Source organism: Botrytis cinerea, chromosome 1 (genome assembly GCF_000143535.2).
Source record: "Botrytis cinerea B05.10 chromosome 1, complete sequence".
NCBI classification, from domain to species: Eukaryota; Fungi; Ascomycota; class Leotiomycetes; order Helotiales; family Sclerotiniaceae; genus Botrytis; species Botrytis cinerea.
Window position 1 is genome coordinate 2,957,239 of NC_037310.1, and position 17,443 is coordinate 2,974,681.

The 17,443-nt window shown below is 44.8% G+C and overlaps 7 protein-coding genes across 9 annotated transcripts; 3 read left to right on the forward strand and 4 right to left on the reverse strand.

The window, feature by feature from the left end:
* Positions 1-8: 8 nt before the first annotated feature.
* On the reverse strand, positions 9-834 carry BCIN_01g08470 (hypothetical protein). The gene is made up of 2 exons (XM_001560929.2): positions 627-834; positions 9-565 (listed from the first exon to the last, which is right to left on the reverse strand). The coding sequence occupies exons 1-2, from the start codon at positions 717-719 to the stop codon at positions 278-280; spliced, it is 381 nt and encodes a 126-aa protein (XP_001560979.2). The 5' UTR covers positions 720-834; the 3' UTR covers positions 9-277.
* Positions 835-917: 83 nt separating this feature from the next.
* On the forward strand, positions 918-3,262 carry BCIN_01g08480 (hypothetical protein). The gene is made up of 3 exons (XM_024690762.1): positions 918-1,581; positions 1,642-1,937; positions 1,985-3,262. The coding sequence occupies exons 1-3, from the start codon at positions 1,233-1,235 to the stop codon at positions 3,164-3,166; spliced, it is 1,827 nt and encodes a 608-aa protein (XP_024546531.1). The 5' UTR covers positions 918-1,232; the 3' UTR covers positions 3,167-3,262.
* Positions 3,263-3,691: 429 nt separating this feature from the next.
* On the reverse strand, positions 3,692-5,447 carry Bccdc33. The gene is made up of 3 exons (XM_001560927.2): positions 4,796-5,447; positions 4,667-4,738; positions 3,692-4,593 (listed from the first exon to the last, which is right to left on the reverse strand). Exons 1-3 carry the CDS (start codon positions 5,009-5,011, stop codon positions 4,105-4,107), a joined length of 777 nt encoding a protein of 258 aa, XP_001560977.1. The 5' UTR covers positions 5,012-5,447; the 3' UTR covers positions 3,692-4,104.
* A 347-nt stretch (positions 5,448-5,794) lies between these two features.
* On the reverse strand, positions 5,795-7,065 carry Bcsym1. The gene is made up of 3 exons (XM_001560926.2): positions 6,709-7,065; positions 6,457-6,617; positions 5,795-6,398 (listed from the first exon to the last, which is right to left on the reverse strand). The coding sequence occupies exons 1-3, from the start codon at positions 6,717-6,719 to the stop codon at positions 6,007-6,009; spliced, it is 564 nt and encodes a 187-aa protein (XP_001560976.1). The 5' UTR covers positions 6,720-7,065; the 3' UTR covers positions 5,795-6,006.
* Positions 7,066-7,228: 163 nt separating this feature from the next.
* BCIN_01g08510 (hypothetical protein) lies at positions 7,229-10,014 on the reverse strand. Its single transcript, XM_024690763.1, has 6 exons — positions 9,261-10,014; positions 8,966-9,204; positions 8,776-8,904; positions 8,403-8,716; positions 8,069-8,342; positions 7,229-8,018 (listed from the first exon to the last, which is right to left on the reverse strand). Exons 1-6 carry the CDS (start codon positions 9,694-9,696, stop codon positions 7,680-7,682), a joined length of 1,731 nt encoding a protein of 576 aa, XP_024546532.1. The 5' UTR covers positions 9,697-10,014; the 3' UTR covers positions 7,229-7,679.
* Positions 10,015-11,382: 1,368 nt separating this feature from the next.
* On the forward strand, positions 11,383-12,713 carry Bcprx4. Its single transcript, XM_001560924.2, has 3 exons — positions 11,383-11,601; positions 11,796-12,119; positions 12,178-12,713. Exons 1-3 carry the CDS (start codon positions 11,579-11,581, stop codon positions 12,518-12,520), a joined length of 690 nt encoding a protein of 229 aa, XP_001560974.1. The 5' UTR covers positions 11,383-11,578; the 3' UTR covers positions 12,521-12,713.
* A 348-nt stretch (positions 12,714-13,061) lies between these two features.
* Positions 13,062-17,378, forward strand: BCIN_01g08530 (hypothetical protein). 3 transcript variants are annotated; one of them, XM_024690766.1, is made up of 3 exons: positions 13,062-13,633; positions 13,697-14,018; positions 14,155-17,378. In XM_024690766.1, the coding sequence occupies exon 3, from the start codon at positions 14,517-14,519 to the stop codon at positions 17,238-17,240; it is 2,724 nt and encodes a 907-aa protein (XP_024546534.1). In that variant the 5' UTR covers positions 13,062-13,633; positions 13,697-14,018; positions 14,155-14,516; the 3' UTR covers positions 17,241-17,378. The 3 variants fall into 3 exon arrangements, with proteins under 3 accessions (XP_024546534.1, XP_024546533.1, XP_024546535.1); XM_024690764.1 differs by having other exon boundaries at positions 13,062-14,018; XM_024690765.1 differs by lacking the exon at positions 13,062-13,633 and having other exon boundaries at positions 14,018-17,378.
* The last annotated feature ends 65 nt before the right edge of the window (positions 17,379-17,443 follow it).

Consider the following 17,443-nt stretch of genomic DNA (forward strand, 5'->3'; position numbering starts at 1 on the left):
AATAACCTTGACCAAAGCGGGAATATGGGCATCGACAAGCCGACTAAAATGTTCTAGGTAACGTGTATGCTTAATCTTTCGCTCCATGCATTCGCTCCGTGTATTTAAATCTGCCTTAACTCCACAACCAAGCAATAGCATAAGCACACAGCTTCACAGGTGTTTCCTCCGACAGCTCAATCTGCCACTCTGTATTGATTCTCAAAAGAAGTATCTCGATCACCATATAGAACATCAAATCCCTCTACTAAGGTCCACTTGCCTCAGCAGCAACCTCTCATTTGTCCTCTCCTTCCTCCTTTGCCTTTTGCCGTTCCTCTTCCTCGGGTGTCCTCGTCTTCAACTGTAAAGCATGAATGCCACCTTCTTTCGCCATCTCCTCTTTCAGTAAAGCATAGACCATTCTATGTCTTGCAGGTTGCATCTTCTTGGTAAACGCTTCCGATACGATCTCGACTCGAAAATGGGTTTCGTGAGACGTGGAACCAGCCATAGCTTGGTGATGTGAGTGTTTGGATGAATCATTGAATATCTCAAGACGGGTAGGTTTTAACTCTTCTGTCAGCTAGAATTATATGTTAGTGGAGGCCATAAATAGAGCAAAAATGAGAGAGAGGAATACTTACTCGAGTGCGGATGATATCTTCATATGGAGTATTGGATGCCATGACTGTTGATAGATAGCGCCGTGAGACAGCGGGACGAATGATGCGAAGCATTAAACTATTGCTTTACAATATATTGAGAAGATTGAGAAGATGGTAATGACGAATGTTTGATTGGAGCGCAAACCGTTCCAATATTGATTGTACGATTGTGTGTTGCATGACAGCCTCGCCAACCATGGCAAGGATTAGGAAAGAGCCTTGTGGTTTTGAGGCTAGACTTTATCCGAGAACCGGCCCGCATCGTCATTCGTAGCCTTTCCCGAATTTACAATTCTCGAACCTCGAAATCCATCTTTATTAGTCAAGAATGTTCAGAGCTCTAGACCGTTTATAGACTGGGCATGAGATGTCAACTCTAGACCAAGTGCACTTGTATTATATTCTCAACGCAAGGTAGATGCAAGAAGGATTACCTAAAAGCAAACTGATCTCGACGGATATACTTACCTATCAATACGTTCTTAAGCAGCATCAACTCCACTTCGGACCTCGGACGATTAGCATCTCTCGACAGGCCTCCTTGTAATTCTGTTTTATCTGCCATCCAATGAGCCACCCTTACCAATGCCTCTCCACCTTCCTGTCGTCTCAATGTTCTGCAGTAGAAGATCACCGTCACTTCTACAACGAAACCCCTCAACATTTCTCCGTTCATTCTCAAAAACTCCCGCCACTCTACTGAGTGCAAGAATGGCGTCCACGCTCCCAAGACTACCCCTCTTCGAGGCCATCTCAAGTCATGACCCCAAATCTACATCAGTAATTCATTCAGCCTCCGGAAGACGGTTTACATATGGTCAATTATTACATGATGTAGCAGAAAGAAGAGACAAACTCTCGAACGAGGCTGGGCAAAAGGGCCTAGAAGGAGAAAGAGTTGCTTTTCTTGTAGAAAATAGCTATGATTATGTGGGTGCGCAACCTGAAATATCCATACGCAGAAAGAACATAGATTAAGATAATACACATATAGTGACTTTACTCTCCATCTTTGGTACGCACTCTATAGCTGTCCCATTGTCCCCGGCATTTCCTGCCCATGAATTACAATATATTTTGGATCAAAGCGAGGCTACAATGCTACTGTCTTCAACCAAATTTGAGAGCAAGGCTCAAGAAGTGATGAACACTGATCTGGAATCCAAACCAAAACATATCAAACTTGAGAAAAAGCTCGAGAACTCAGACTATGGTAAAGTCACGTTGGAAGGGCCATCAGAGGGTAAAGGAGGCATGATGTTGTACACATCAGGCACAACCAATAGACCTGTGAGCTTTCCCATTGTAGAATTTAAACAATTACTTACAGATCTCAGAAAGGAGTCCTGCTTCCTCAATCAGTCTTGACAGCGCAATCGAAATCTCTGATCGAAGCTTGGAACTACAGCCCTCAAGATCATCTCCTTCATGTCCTCCCTCTCCATCACATTCACGGCACTGTAAATGCCATTCTTGCACCCCTGTTTACTGGTTCCACGATCGAGTTTCTCTTCCCATTCAACGCCACGGCAGTCTGGAAACGTTTCGCTGCCCCCTTCCTACCGGATACCCAGATCAAGGAACCCATTACCTTCTTCACAGTCGTCCCCACAGTCTATAATCGTCTTCTAAAGACCCACAAAGATCTCTCTCCCGAGGAGCAATCTGCAGCAAAAGAAGCCATCTCTCCCTCAAATCTCCGCCTCAACATATCTGGCAGCGCCGCCCTTCCTACTCCCACCAAAAATGCTTGGTCCGACCTATCCTCCAACAACGTCCTTCTCGAACGCTATGGCATGACCGAAGTCGGCATGGCGCTCTCCTGTGGTCTATCACCCACAGACCGCGTGGACGGCAGTGTAGGCTGGCCCCTCCCCACCGTCCAAGCCCGACTCGTCGACACCGAAACCAACGAAGTGATTGCCCTGGGCTCAGAACTCGACTCCAATGGTAAAGAACGCGATGGAGAAATCCAGCTCCGCGGCCCCACGATCTTCAAAGAATACTGGCGCAACCCAGAAGCTACACTCAAAGAGCATGTTGAAGATTCTGATGGCGGCGGTCGCTGGTTCAAAACGGGCGATGTGGCTGTACGTCGCTATGTCGACAGCGCGGGAAAGAGTGGGCAGGAATGGGCTAAAGGTCCCATGTATTTCATCCGCGGTCGTAAATCAGCTGACATTATAAAATCCGGAGGGGAAAAAGTAAGCGCGCTTGAAGTAGAGCGGGAAATGCTATCGCTTCCCCAGATATCAGAATGTGCAGTCTGTGCTGTACCATCGGGGAACTGGGGCCAGAAAGTTGGAGCAGTAGTAGTATTGAATGAAGAATTTCTAGAGGGAAAGAAATGGGGACCATTGGACATGAGAAGAGCGCTCAAGGAACGATTGGCGGGGTATAAGATTCCGCAGGTGATGAGGGTTGTGGAGAGCATTCCGAGGAATGCAATGGGGAAGATCAATAAGAAGGTGCTTGTAAAGAGCGTTTTTGTAGATGATGTTAGCGGAGATGAGATGTAAGAGGTAGAACCGTAACACAAGACGGTTGTGGAAAGATAGGAAATAGGTTGTAGTATCGTAGCTTTTATACATAGAAAATTGAATACATCCATCACAATTTCCATCTGAATGAAGGGCACCTTTGTAATTGTTCTCAGTGTAAATAAAATTTAGCATTTTACTTGCAAGATAACTGATGCTAAAGTAGTAGAAGATCAAACACAATTTCTACATAAGGCGTGTATTTACAAGTCGAAGATAGATATATGACATCTATTCTCTCTGTTTGTAACCTCTATCAGGATGCATCCTGTAGACATCACATCACCGAAGCACATAAATATACCGCTAATAAAATGCTGATGAAGAGAGGAGAGGAACGGGACAAGACGATCACGCAAGCAGAAAACAGACGGGCGATTCAGACGAAGAAGCCTGCCTAAGCAAACATGCACTCATTGCTCCTTGAATAGACTTCGGATGAAAGATAGCAACAAACACATGCCCATGCCAATAACCACATGCATCTTTACTAACGTACTTGCCTGAAAATCACTAACGCTCATCATTTAAATTGATATGTAACTTTGGATTTGCTAAATTCATGCCTCGCGCATCTCTATGAACACACTTCTGATATCTGAGCCTATATTGATTGCCCAGTGTAGAATAACGCCATGCATAAAATAACCACCACCAAAAGCAGTAGTGTAATAGCAGAGCAATAAAAACAATATGGCATAAATACTACTCCCCCATAGGCTTAACAAGCCGATTTTAGGTATTTGTTGCCTTCAATAATGCATGCAGATACTGCTATGACAAACCGGAAACCTTTGTTGAACCGTCATCCATTTAGCCCTAGCATACTTTGTGGACCTTTATAGAAAAGAAAACCACGAAATCGTAACGCAGGTAAAGGAGAATCATATCTCATCTCGTGTACATGTTGAAAGCGTCTAGACTGAATGCTTAGCCTTCGCGCGAGTACTTCCACTGTGTGCACTATCGGTATGGCCAGAGAATTCAACTGCCTCAGATGCTGGGAGCTTTAAGACTTCCTTGAACTTTTTGCCGATGTTCATCAGAACTTCTTTGCCCTTTTCGGCGGATCTTCCCTTTCCTCCAGCACCATTGCCATCTCCACCCCCGGGAATGCTCTTGCCAATTGTGCGAGTCCAGACACCAACACGGTAGAAACCCTTCCTGACGTTGACAACAACACCCATAACCTCTCCGTCGTCTTCATCTTCGAGAGTCTCTCCAATAGCTGCCAACATGACGTGAAGCCAAAGTTCATCAATAGGGACATTGCGCTTTTCCTTGAATTGATATGACCATTTTCCACCGTGCTTGTTTTGTTGATCTTCCCATTCCGGTCGAACACCTTCCTTGAACAAATGGTAGTCAGATTTGAGGGCGAGTTCAGATGTTGGTGCGATATTGTTCTGCGAAAAAAAAAAAAAAGTTAGCAAAGTCAAGACATGTACAGAGACAAAGCACTCAAAATGTTATACTTACGTATACGCCCCAAAATTCCTCAACAGAGTTGAAGGTGATAACCTCTTTCAAGAGATCGTTCCAGTTGTCACCCTACACTTAAGTCAGCATGGTTGATGTAGAAAGGACTCATGGTAAAAAAAAAACAACCTTTCCACTGGGTGGCTTTGTGAACCACAAAGTCCATTTGTTTGTCAAAGGATGCTTGACGTTGAAGTTATCCTTATCATGGAAAACGGTAATTTGATCACCCTCTGCGACTGGCTTGGTGTTCTCATTTGAATTGCTGGCCCCTTCAGGCGAGACTGGAATGGTTGACAAGTCAACTTGTTCACCAGTTGGTGCTTGTGCTGCGACGGCTGCCATGTTTGTATTATGTTTGAATGTGAAGTAGGATCGAGTGTCTAATGGACTGTGAAGGGGAGGAGAAAGAAGAGGTGAGGTGGAATAAAGTCAGTGCTGAGAAGATTCCTAGAGTTGATGTGATGTGCTCTTGCAGAATTGAATGCGAGGCTAGTCGAAATTCTATTTCCGTGGCGGGGTGATGAGTGAATGAATAATAGCAAAGACAAAAGAGTCTTAAGACGATTGTGCTCTGTCCACTTTCTTGTGATTGGGTAGACTTGTTGCTCCAGGCAAATTGTCTAATTTATATGTATTGAGATTATCGGCGTTCTTCCGATTTAGGATTGTAGGTAGGGTTTGGTTTGGTTTGGTTTGGTTTGGCTGTTAGCACTTTCTTCAATTTTTTGACGTTGCGATGCGACTAGACTTGACTTGCAATTAATGGTGGTGGTGGCCCTTGCCATTTTGAAAAAGCTCGGCTGGAACCCTTGATGCTGAGTAAGGCATAAATCACGTGAACTGATGGCATCTACTTGGGCATGGCCATTGTTTTGGTTGGGCCACTCCTGAAAAGTTGATGTGCAGAAATTTATTGAAACTTTCGAGATACTTGAAAACAGCTTAATTGGAAACGTAAAAAGAAGATGAATTACAGAAGAATTGGAGCAATACACTGCTCGGCAAATATACAATTCGCGTCTATATTGGAGGAAGTCAAAGAATATTCCACTATCAGATATCAGATAGCGGAATCCAACATACGTCACCGATCAATACATTCACAAAAAATAGGTAGAAAATTATTGACCTCTTTCCCAAATGCATTCATTGTTTATATATGATCTAGACCATCTATGTTCGTAATACAACTGAAGCCAATCCTAAACGCCTCGCTATGATTTGATTTGACGCAGTACTTTTATAAGTCTATCCAGTCGAGATCTTGTGAAATCCATCAAATCGTTATTGGCCAGAGTGTATAACGATTCCCGATTTGTAACCATGATATACATTTTCTAGAGCTCTTTGACCTTCTCTACCACTTTTTCAACTGTGACTTCCGTACTGCGACCGTTCAAGTAACTGAGGTAGCAGTTCCAGCCCAGGGAGACAATGTTGACAACCAAGACTCTGTGCTCAAGAGGAACAAGCTTGAAGTTGACAGCTTGAACAGCAGGCCAGATCATGTAATTCTTTTGGAGGGCAGTAGAGTAGTTGGCTTCGATCTTCTTCTTTGGATCGGTTCCTTCGAGGACAGACATGGTGGTAAGGAACAAGCCCAAGTTGATGGGAGCTACAATACATTGATCGGCTGCGACTCGAGCTGCCATTTCGAGGTTCTTGTTCTTCAAAACAACATGGTTTTGAAGGAACTTAAACCAGTTGGTAGCGATTGGACCGAAGATAGCTAAAAAGAGTTTGTTAACATCTCCTCCCACTGTTGTATCAAGCTATTCTTTACATACCACCACCATAAAGTGCCATGCGACCTGTGCGAGCGATTTCATGGTCGTTGATGCCCTTCTTTTCAACTAATTGTTGTGCCAACACATCTCCAGTTGCGAAAAGGACTGCCGATGTCACACTTTGAGTAAGGACAGGGCGAGCTGCCAACTTCATCTGGTACCTGTTACCTTGATGTTAGCTATCGCTCGCAACGATCTGAGACATAAAGAAGTATGATATCACGGCTGCATAGAAGATAAGGAGGTACTTACCAACGCAACATTTTGTCTATGGGTTATTTAAACTTTGATAGAGTTTTGGGGTTGTGCCTAGGTATCCCTATTGTTTAAATTCAGAAGTTGATAAACAAGGTTGTAAGAATCAATTCAGATTGGGAGTAAATGTTGTGTTTTTCCTGATCAATGCAGACCGATAGTTGGTAGCAGATACCTAATAAATAAATTGCTATCCTTGGCCGAAGATCTCCATCAGGGTCTGATAACACTAGCAAGGTCAGTACTGTCTCCGAGCCGACTTCGGCTATTTGTCGGATCTCTTGAATTTCCCAAATTTGGAAATCCCCAGGTTGCGGAGAAGAAAGCTTGTTGTATATTGTTCTCTGATGTCTCTGATATTGTTACAGGCTAGTGAATCTTGAAGCTTGATATTGGACTAGCACTAGTGCTTTTGGACGAATGAGGTTAATCATATCAGGAAGCTATCAAAAAGGGGGTTGATTCAAGCATACTCCGCCTGGTAGGATTGAATAAAGAACACACAAAGTCTACCTAGTGGATACACAAAATCAACAAATTCTTCTGGAGCTTAAAGTTGTTTTTTCTTGTTAATCGTTGTAGCGTCAATGCTTACATTGTGTTTCATAAGGTATATACAATTTTTGTCTGTTTTCCCCCTATGTATTTGTAGCGTATCTCATTATCTTCATATATATTTCTGCTTTCCTACATTGTCCAATATTTTCTCCCTCAGAAGTTTCTTCTTCGTGTGACTAACAAACTTTTCCACACGCTCAAACATCTCCATATCTTGAGGCCTTTCATAATCTCAGTAGTTGTTGCGCAGATATCCAATTATCCCAATAATTTATAGCCTCTTCGGCTGAGTTCATATATCATAAGTCGTAAATTCGAAACGGTTCGTTTCGGAAAGAAAAATAGCAAATAACTTTTTGATGTCACCGACGTGACTACCTAGCAGCATTAACTGTTCTGCTTGGGCAAAGCTACATAATTTCGCTTGCAAACTTGCTTCTTAAACGAATGGTCGGTCCATAAATGGTCAAAACCCAAGGTACTATTGTCAATAGCGCTCCAATTCCGCCAAGTAAAGATGCTGCTCCTTGAAATGTAATATTGTTGAACATGATAGTTGCAATGAGTGGGAATATACCGCCGAGGACATTCCGACAGAAACTCTGAGCCGCAAGAGCAGATGACGCATATCGATGATAACTGTCTGCGAGGTAGTTGAATGTTGCCAGATATATCGAATATATTCCCATAGTTGCGCAGCCAATGCCAAGAGTTGGGACTATCCAAGGAATTGAAGAGAACTGGGTCCACTGAAACAATGTAAGCCATTTGAACAATATCTGAAAGACACATCACTTACGCCGAACCAGAAAAGACCAATGGGCAGTAAAGCCGATTGAAAACAAGCAAAGTAAAGTCTTGACTCAGGAGACGAGAGATCGATTTTGCTTCGGATTATGCCTGGACTTTTTTCACTCTTGAACGTCCATTCGAGATACCTAACGAGCCACTGCTCTTGATAGATAGAAATGAAAGTAGATATTATTGCACCAATCGACATAGCTGCAAACACAGCACCAGATTGTTCAATATTAAACCCATGAGAAGTCTCAAACACTAGAGGAACTGAGCCACTAAGAATTTGCAGTGTTAGCAGATGCGAACCCGACTTCTAGACATAGTTTGGTACTTACAAGGTCAAATATAGCACTGCCCAAGCAAAGGCAACCCACAAGCTGAAGAAAAATACTACCGACTCTGTGAATAGAAGATGGAATGGACGGTAGATGGAAATTTTAATCATCTGCGAGAGCGATTCTCTTTCTTCGTCTGACTTGACCTTCCATCTGACTCGTTGGGACTCATATTTTTCATTTGATGCCGACGTTGGCATCTCAAAACCAAAGTAACCAGCGTGCTCTCGTTCTTCATACCACTTGTTCAGACATTTTGCTTTCTTGCTCAGTAGTATGCTACCTCTCGTTTCTGGGAAGAAAAGCGTTATGGCCTACACGAGACGCACATTAGCATCTCCGGTTAATTTTGGAGTGAAGCCCAAATACGCACAATAAGCAGGAGTCCATTTGTGATAACTTGTACCCAGAATACCCATCGCCAGGAAATGTTCTGCGCAATAAAGCTGCTCACCAATGGGCCGAAGCCAGTGCCGAAAAGTGCTGCACCTGAGAATAAGGACTAATTTCAGGTTAGCTGGAAACAATTTTCTTAAGAACTCTCAAAGTGGCCATTTATTTACCATAGGCGTGTTTCGACCCTCCTTGTGATGAATATCACTAATAACTCCTCCGACCATTGTTGAGAACACAGAACTCCCACAGCCAACAAAGAATCTGGCGACAAGCATGCCTGGGTAAGATCGAGTCACAGCACAGCAAATTTGAGTGATGAAAAACAGCAGTCCAGAAGCTATGAAAATCGGCTTCCGGCCATTCAGCTCGGAAAATGGAGCCAGAACCATCGGCGCAATAGCGAACCCTTTTGTGGTAAGATTAGCTTCATGCTTGTCATGTAACTTTCGAAGCCATACTAACCAAAACAGAAAGTGGTGATCCCAGCCAGAATCGCAATGTCTGAAACATGCCAGTACTCGGACATTTGCTTGACAGCTGGAGAATATGCACCCGCAGTGTAGGCTGTAAGCATAGTCGCTATACAAGAAAGGAAGACGGTAAATCGTTTGCGACTTTCCGGCCAGTCGAACGGCGAAGTGTACTTCTTCAATTCTGGCTGTGGTGGTGCTGTTGCTGAGGACCCGTCGGATGAAACGTTACTCGTCGGCGAAGGGATCAACGTTTCGAATGTTAGATAATGATAAATGATAGGACTTGACGAACGAAGCGCGTCCTTCGTTGCTGGATTCGCTGCAGGCTGAGCGCCGAAATCGAACTTTTTCTGGCCATCGTCCTCGAAATCCGTTGTTGAGTCAGATATTGAGGTATGCCTACTTGGATCCCCACGAGATGGCATGTTCGATTCTGCGTCGCCTATTCTTTGCTGCCCAAGACTGTAGAGCAAAACGAATGCCGCCAACGGATATATATACCTACTCGAATTGGAGCTCGATGACAATGGACATGAAGCATCAGATAGAGAATGCCAATGCGATGCAGTGTGAGAAAAGAAAGCAATGACTCAATGGAAACAAAAGTAGCAAAGACCGGCATTGAGTCGAGATATGTACGAACGCAGCACTCCCTTGTGCCTATTCCCGTTGAAGCTATAACAAGCCTATGGAGGCTTCACCGCGGATCTCAACGAGTTAAGCCATGATGAGTTAGATGGCCCGTCGCTAGCTCAGGAATTGGCTGCAGAGATGCGGATTTTACACCGAATTTTCAAATGTGTGTTGTTATTCCCGAACGGAAAGTATATTTATGGTGGGTTGGTGGATTGGTCATGATGAATGGTGCGTGTGGCGGACTGGTGGATCGGCCTCTTTCGGAGAAGTGGAGTATCAGAAATTCAAGATGGGGTATTTTGCTTCCAATTGCGGACGGTCGCACGTTGGAACCTACTTCACGTGATGGGTAGACATATAAGATGGCTGAAAATTGGAGGGGAAAGGAAGAAGGGGAATGCGATCATGGCGCCTCTATCCAATCTATTGCTAATAGCAATCCCGTATCTCACGATTCGATAAGATGGGATGGATGTCGCGTAAGCCGTTGACAGAATGCTAATCCTCGCTGTTCTCCTCTGCTGGATATTCTCCGGCAATGGTCATGCGAGCCACAGGGAAACAGAGGGGGACATAGCTGAATGTTATCCCAGCTCTTTTGTGAAGAACGACCAGATATTGATTGTCTCGATACGATCAGAAAATACGGAAAAGCTGCCATGAGAAAAAGGAAGAAATGGTTGTGGTCAGAATTTGAGAATGACCAGGCGATTCTATGATTGTCGACGCCTTTCAACTGTCATGTAGAGACTGCTCGCCGCTAATTTATGTATAGATATGTATATATATATATATATATATATACATAGAACTACCTACATATCGGAAGCACTCCGCAAGATGAACTTATACCTTTGGGTCGGCAATGCGGCATGCACGTATGCGAGGCACAAATACTCTTCACGTGAATCAAGACTTCACTTGAAGTTTAACTTTGACTTCCCCGTGTCAGTTGATCCTTTCCGTGGATTACGTCACCAATGCCTCCAACCAGAGGTTCAAAGTTCTGTTCACGCCATGCATGGAGCACAAAGGAGGGTCTAAGTCTCCAGTTCTCAGCCTTACAAGCATTCCGCACTTCTTATAAGCCGTAAATCGAGAAAACAAAGACCTTATGCTTCTTTCGGCCTGAGTGCGGCTGTCCTTGTGCTACTAGATCGTCTCAATCTTTTGCCTTTGTCCCGTCCCGTCAGGTCCCGTTTCCCTGGGACCCTTTTGCTCTTTTCGAACAATGATGGCACGGATGATATTATTGATTCTCGAAAAAGGCGAGGTGCAATTTTGACATTGTAACAAAGCCAAGCTCTTCTCGTCCCTTAGAGTTCTAATGCAGAAGTGATAAGCCTATCAGGTAGTCCGGACGTACCCCTCTCTAAACCCCATCCGGTTTGAAGGCTGGTCAAGCTCAGACAAGGTCGATGGCGTGATAGCTACGTGCTACAAATTTCTCTTTTACCCCTCCTAATTCTTACGATGGCGACACTTCGATCAATGATTAAGTAATAATAAGGCATCATTCTTTTGGACGGACTAAGTGAATAGATTCCTTCTTAATAAACCCCTCAACTCCTCCGTCCTCTTCGTCCTTTGCTTCTCTCAATCTCTACTCTACTTTGATACCAACTACATTGTACAAACACTACCTCATCAAACCCTCGACAAACATTCAAAATGGCTGAAGAGAGACCCACCCCGTAAGTTTACCTCTCAATTCTCCACGAAAGCGTATTTTCCTCAAACCGAACTTCAATCTATTGATGTGAAGGTCAAAACTTTCTCTATTTGGCGACAAGTCGTACGCCAGAATCAAGAAGCATTGAAGGTCTTGTTCGTGTGCAACGTGCAATTTCACTATCATACCTCTGAGCTCCGCTAACATTGCACAAAGCCTCCGTCTAGGATCCATCGCCCCAAACTTCAAGGCAGAGACCACTACCGGCCCAATCGATTTCCACGAGTTTATTGGTGACAAGTGGGTTGTCTTGTTCTCCCACCCTGAGGACTACACACCCGTCTGCACTACTGAACTTGGTGCTTTCGCCAAACTCGAGCCAGAATTCACCAAGCGTGGCGTGAAGCTCATTGGTCTTTCCGCAAACACCATTGAATCACACGGTGGATGGATCAAGGACATCGATGAGATCTCCGGAAGCAAGCTTACTTTCCCAATCATTGGTGACAAGGAGCGAAAGGTCGCCTATGCATATGACATGTAAGCACGATCAACCATTTCTCTATGACTTTGGATTAGGCGCTGATGAGGAAACTAGGCTCGACCACCAAGATATCACCAACGTTGACTCTAAGGGTATTGCATTCACTATCCGATCTGTTTTCATCATCGACCCCAAGAAGACAATCCGCCTCATTCTCTCTTACCCAGCTTCCACCGGTCGCAACACTGCCGAGGTTCTCCGTGTTGTTGACTCCCTTCAAACCGGTGATAAGCACCGCATCACCACTCCTATCAACTGGGTTCCAGGTGATGACGTAATTGTCCACCCTGGTGTCAAAAATGAGGAGGCCAAGACCCTCTTCCCAGAATTCCGCATCGTCAAGCCATATCTTCGATTCACTCCTTTGCCAAAGGAGAAGACATCTGCTGCAGAATAAATATCGCGCCAAGCGAAATTATGAATTGATGAAGGGGCTTTCTTGACTGAATGACAGATATGACAAATAATGATTAAATTGGCGAGTGGCTCAATGAAGTCTCCTTTTTGGATGATTTTTTGAGGATATTCTAGATTAGAACAAGCAAATAAGAAGAAAAAAAAAATATCAAAATCCTAATAACCATCGCACAGTCTGAGTGTTTTGCATGCATGAATTTCACTGTATTCTTACGAATCATCATCCGTATTGGTTCACATCCCACAACCTCCTAGAGAGGTAGGTATTCTGTCTGATTTGTTTCCGAGATGTTTTCCATGTACTGTACATAGGCACATACCGCGATGGCTCAATGCGTGCTGCTACACCTCAATCCCATATTGTCGTCAGCAGGCAGGTTCGAGGGAAGATGCTGCTGGTGTTAATTTCCAACGGTCTTTTCACGGAGTACGTACCTAGATAGGTCTCCCATATCGGACGGCTTATCAAACTAACCTACCTATCTCGTACCGATATCTACCTAGTAAATAACAATCAATCTGAAGCAGACAGGGCTGCGATTTCTCCTCTTTAAACTTTCTTCCAGACTCCAACCTGCCAAGTGCCCAATTACACATTTATATGGATTTTACACAATTTCTAGAAACATTTGGCCCCTCCGACATGCGATTAATTTCCTCTGCATGAAACACACAACACGTGGGAATCTGCACCACTATCACTATCGGACGAACCTTATATTCCTACCCCCAAAGAGTACTTCGGAGCAATCGCATTCACGCTCTGACAGGTCCGAGCAACTACAAGGCTGTTCTACAGTTTCGAAGGTTGTGAACCTACAAAGGAACAACAAACCGTGCATGTAGATTCCAATCACTAATATCACCATTCGCAAAGAAAACTTCTAAAGGGGAAAGCAACTGGGATTTATATTGTCAAGATTCGAACACCTCGAGATCGGCATACTAAGAACTAGGAAGTGGGCTGGAACCGCAGAAATTCCTTTTTCCTCGCTTGGAGAGGTATCAATTTTCCAAATAAGGCGGAGATTAGGAAAATTGGCTTTTTAGCTGGGACAAGGCGCGTTTGTATAGAGAGTTCTGGTACCGATAAGTACGAGGCGTGCGAGACTATTGAGTTCGGCTTGCGATCCGATCTGACACAATAGGCACCTAGAATCCCCTAAGATTTCGGCGGAAATACTACATCGAGAAGAAAAAAGGGTCAATCAGTCGATTACTGCCGGCTTCCAGGTAAGCCGTCGCTACAGCTTACCTGCATCGTACACTTTACAAACTGTTCTGCGGAAGAACGATCGATTTTCCCCGTTATTCTTCTCGTGTAATCTGTGCGGCGAGTGGATCTCCTATCTCTCCTGAGTCCCTACGCCCCAAACGAGAAATAGTTTCTGACCCTTGGATTGCATTTTCGGGAGATCTTGACAAGGCCGAGTATAATTTTGGGGGAAGCCCTTGTTGTTTTTTTGGGTACTTTTAAGGTAAGCTTCCATATCCACACGCACGTCAAAATGACATCTGTTGTTGGTGACATCTCTTTGTGACGGTTGATGAATTGCTTTTTGTCTTTCGCAGCATGATTCAACATGTCGGATCCGCTAACCCTTCGACCGAAAGACTCTATAGAGTCATTATACGTCTCCGAATCTTCGACTGACGACGAGGGCTTAGACTTCAGGGGGGAGTCAGAGAAGACTGACGGCGCTTTTCTTACGGGTGTGCGAAGAGGACTTAAGAAGCTGGGATCTGTTTCTGGTAGCCGTGGTCGACCTTTCAATATTCAAACAAGCAAAAGTTCTACGCCAGACCTCTATCCGCGCTCAGCAAGTACCGACCAATCCTTGCTGTCGCAGAATGAGAAGAAGCTGAGCGGTGCGAACCTCGAAAAGCCCCTCCCAACCTTGCCCACGACACCTACATCCCCTATCATCGAAGACACTGCGGGAGATCCTCCTGATACGCCAAAAGCTTTAGAGGGTATGTCACGACCAGTTGCGACCGATAGTCGAGCCAGCACATTAGATTCTACGAGCGCTTTCCAACCCCAATCCAGCGGTTTCAAGTCGGTCTCGGGTACATACAAGACGGATATGAACAATAGTCAAACTAGTCTTGCTACTCCTGGCAGGCAAGATGGAGGTGAGGGGGCAGAGGAGAGTCGCGAAAATGTTGTGACACCAAAGAGCAACGGGCCTCCGTCAGCAGCACCATCTCCAGCACAACAACCACGCCCTTCGGTCGCAAGCGGGGCTGGTACCTCTGGAGCAACACCATCGACACATTTGTCAGGGCTTATGTGCAACGTACATCGAACTACTGGAAAAGAACCTCATCCATTGGTTGGTGCTACAACTACAATTTTGGGCGATAAGCTTTACGTATTTGGTGGCCGGATCCTATCACGAACGCGCCCTTCCCTGACAGCCGACTTATATGAACTTGATTTAGTACAGCGGCATTGGACAAAGGTTGAAACTACTGGAGATGTACCACCACCAAGATACTTTCACAGCGTGTGCGCGCTTGGCGATACCAAACTGGTGTGCTATGGAGGAATGTCTCCAGCTCCACCACAGAGCCAGGCTCAAATGGCTGCCTCGGCGCAAAGTGGGCAGGATACCCAGCCGGAGGTAGTCGTAATGTCTGATATTTATATATATGATGCACCATCAAGGACATGGAGCTTCATACCAACGAACGATACACCGCAGGGAAGATATGCTCACTGTGCCACTATTCTTCCTTCGTCAGCAGCATTTGCATCTGTGAATGCACCTTCTTCTGCCTTACATCACAATCCTCAAGGGCCAAATCCTAATCAAGGTATTATTGGGGTGAATATAGATGGTACTGGCGGTGCCGAAATGGTTGTTGTGGGTGGCCAAGACAGTGCAAATCACTACATCGAGCAAATTAGCGTGTTTAATCTACGGAGTCTGAAGTGGACTAGTACCCAACAGCTTGGAAAGAGTTGTGGGGCTTATCGTAGTGTTGTGGCGCCTCTTCCAGGTCACGTCTCTGCCAAAATAGGCAAAGCAACACCTAATAAGCCAGATCATGGTGGCACTACTCCAGATTCAAGAGAACCTGGGTCATCAATGCTGATATATTCCAATTACAACTTTTTGGATGTTAAATTAGAACTACAAGTTAGAGCTTCTGATGGAACCTTGGCAGAAAAGCCTATGCATGGGTCATTTTCGCCTCCAGGGCTTCGATTTCCAAATGGCGGCGTTATAGACACCAATTTCGTTGTCAGCGGGACTTATCTCACTTCTTCAAAACAGGAGTATGCATTGTGGGCTCTTGACTTACGAACTCTCACGTGGAGTCGCATTGATGCTGGCGGCAGTGTTTTCAGTCAAGGAAGCTGGAATCGTGGTGTTTTGTGGAACCGAAGGAATACATTTGTTATACTTGGAAATCGAAAGCGAAGTCTTGTGGAAGATTATAATCACAGACGCATAAATTTCTCGAACGTCTGTATGGTTGAACTCGAGGCTTTTGGTTTGTATGACAATCCTCGGAAAGCAGCACCAATGTCGGGTTTTGTCTCAGCTAGCTCACCTTTCGCATCTCCTTCATTGAATATCAATAGCAAAGCAGGATGGAACGCGGGTGGACGCACACTTTCCAAAGCGGCAGAGGAATTAGGTCAGAGTGCCTTAGCTCTTAGAGAGTTAGCCGACATGGATATCCTTTGTGTTGGCGGCGAACGTATACCAGTCAACTCTCGCATTATTGCAAGAAGATGGGGACCGTATTTCGTTCAACTACTTCGCGAGGGCACAGCAACGCAAGACGGCAACGACACCGCCACACTGCGCCCAGAAGGTGTATTTCGACATAATCAAAGCAGGAATAGCAGTCTGACTATCACACCTAGTCTCGGTGCACAATCCTCAAATCTCTCTACTTCATCAACACTGAATAGCTCTTCCATATCGGATCCCGCTTCTTTGTCTCTTCCTCCCGACTCGGCTGCTTTGCCACCTAATTCTAGACCGCGGACACTTTACTTACCTCATACACAACTCACGCTTCAAGCTCTACTACATTTCCTGTATACATCGTCTCTTCCTCCAAACAACTCTACACTCTGCACTCCACAAATACTCTGTAGTCTATTGCAATTAGCACGACCATATAAGATCGATGGGCTACTGGAAGCTGTTGTAGAGAGATTGCATGGCGTGTTGGACAGTAGGAACGCCGCAGCAGTTTTCAATGCTAGCGCAATGGCTGCTGGAGGCGGTCGCTCTACTTCAACACCATCAGATATAGCAGATCCTTGGAGTCTCAACAGACTATCAAATGGAGCCGAGACTCTAATGCAACTTGGATTGGATAACGAATTGGGATATCATGGGCAGCAATCTTTGCGAATCAATACCAGCGTAGGCAGCCTTGGAACTGGTCAAGGAGGAAGAAGACAGGACGACGAAGAAAGTATGAGTGCGACAAGCAGTGCCGCGAGTGATGTTAGCGGGAGTGACTTGAGTGGAAGCATGAGTGCATCAGAATCTGGCAGGGTTGAAGGAGTAGGGGAAATCTGGAGGGGTGATATTAGTGCAGTTATTGGACTACAGAAGAGAGGTCTCCGAGGTTTGATGGAAGGCAGACGACTTCGCGAGAGAGGTACGAGTGCGAGTGTGAGCGGACCTTCGTCCCAAAGAGTAGGACTCGGGGTCGGAAACAATTAATATGCAAAATAGCTATCACGCTTTATGAAGATTCATGACAATATTTATTAATGATTGCTCTAATATTTGGCGTTATCTTATATCTCGAAGTTCTTTCGGATCCCTCATCATGGCAAATCTATTGGTCTATTATAACCAATAATTCTGACAGGGAATGCTCTAAAATACTTTGTACATTTTTATAGTGTTTTGGGTGAATCTCA

What these genes read in the sequence shown, in the direction of transcription:
- BCIN_01g08470 (XM_001560929.2), bottom strand. Translation starts at nt 719, where the DNA reads ATGCTTCGCATCATTCGTCCCGCTGTCTCACGGCGCTATCTATCAACA. An exon ending in AAGATATCATCCGCACTCGA is followed by an intron (nt 566 to 626) that starts GTAAGTATTCCT and finishes ATATAATTCTAG; the next exon opens with CTGACAGAAGAGTTAAAACC.
- BCIN_01g08480 (XM_024690762.1), top strand. Translation starts at nt 1,233, where the DNA reads ATGCCTCTCCACCTTCCTGTCGTCTCAATGTTCTGCAGTAGAAGATCA. An exon ending in AAATAGCTATGATTATGTGG is followed by an intron (nt 1,582 to 1,641) that starts GTGCGCAACCTG and finishes ATACACATATAG; the next exon opens with TGACTTTACTCTCCATCTTT. An exon ending in CAGGCACAACCAATAGACCT is followed by an intron (nt 1,938 to 1,984) that starts GTGAGCTTTCCC and finishes TACAGATCTCAG; the next exon opens with AAAGGAGTCCTGCTTCCTCA.
- Bccdc33 (XM_001560927.2), bottom strand. Translation starts at nt 5,011, where the DNA reads ATGGCAGCCGTCGCAGCACAAGCACCAACTGGTGAACAAGTTGACTTG. An exon ending in CAAAGCCACCCAGTGGAAAG is followed by an intron (nt 4,739 to 4,795) that starts GTTGTTTTTTTT and finishes ACTTAAGTGTAG; the next exon opens with GGTGACAACTGGAACGATCT. An exon ending in AGGAATTTTGGGGCGTATAC is followed by an intron (nt 4,594 to 4,666) that starts GTAAGTATAACA and finishes TTTTTTTCGCAG; the next exon opens with AACAATATCGCACCAACATC.
- Bcsym1 (XM_001560926.2), bottom strand. An exon ending in CATGGCACTTTATGGTGGTG is followed by an intron (nt 6,399 to 6,456) that starts GTATGTAAAGAA and finishes AACTCTTTTTAG; the next exon opens with CTATCTTCGGTCCAATCGCT.
- BCIN_01g08510 (XM_024690763.1), bottom strand. Translation starts at nt 9,696, where the DNA reads ATGCCATCTCGTGGGGATCCAAGTAGGCATACCTCAATATCTGACTCA. An exon ending in AGGGTCGAAACACGCCTATG is followed by an intron (nt 8,905 to 8,965) that starts GTAAATAAATGG and finishes ACCTGAAATTAG; the next exon opens with TCCTTATTCTCAGGTGCAGC. An exon ending in TTGGTCTTTTCTGGTTCGGC is followed by an intron (nt 8,019 to 8,068) that starts GTAAGTGATGTG and finishes ACATTGTTTCAG; the next exon opens with TGGACCCAGTTCTCTTCAAT.
- Bcprx4 (XM_001560924.2), top strand. Translation starts at nt 11,579, where the DNA reads ATGGCTGAAGAGAGACCCACCCC. An exon ending in GCTGAAGAGAGACCCACCCC is followed by an intron (nt 11,602 to 11,795) that starts GTAAGTTTACCT and finishes CATTGCACAAAG; the next exon opens with CCTCCGTCTAGGATCCATCG. An exon ending in GTCGCCTATGCATATGACAT is followed by an intron (nt 12,120 to 12,177) that starts GTAAGCACGATC and finishes TGAGGAAACTAG; the next exon opens with GCTCGACCACCAAGATATCA.
- BCIN_01g08530 (XM_024690765.1), top strand. Translation starts at nt 14,124, where the DNA reads ATGTCGGATCCGCTAACCCTTCGACCGAAAGACTCTATAGAGTCATTA.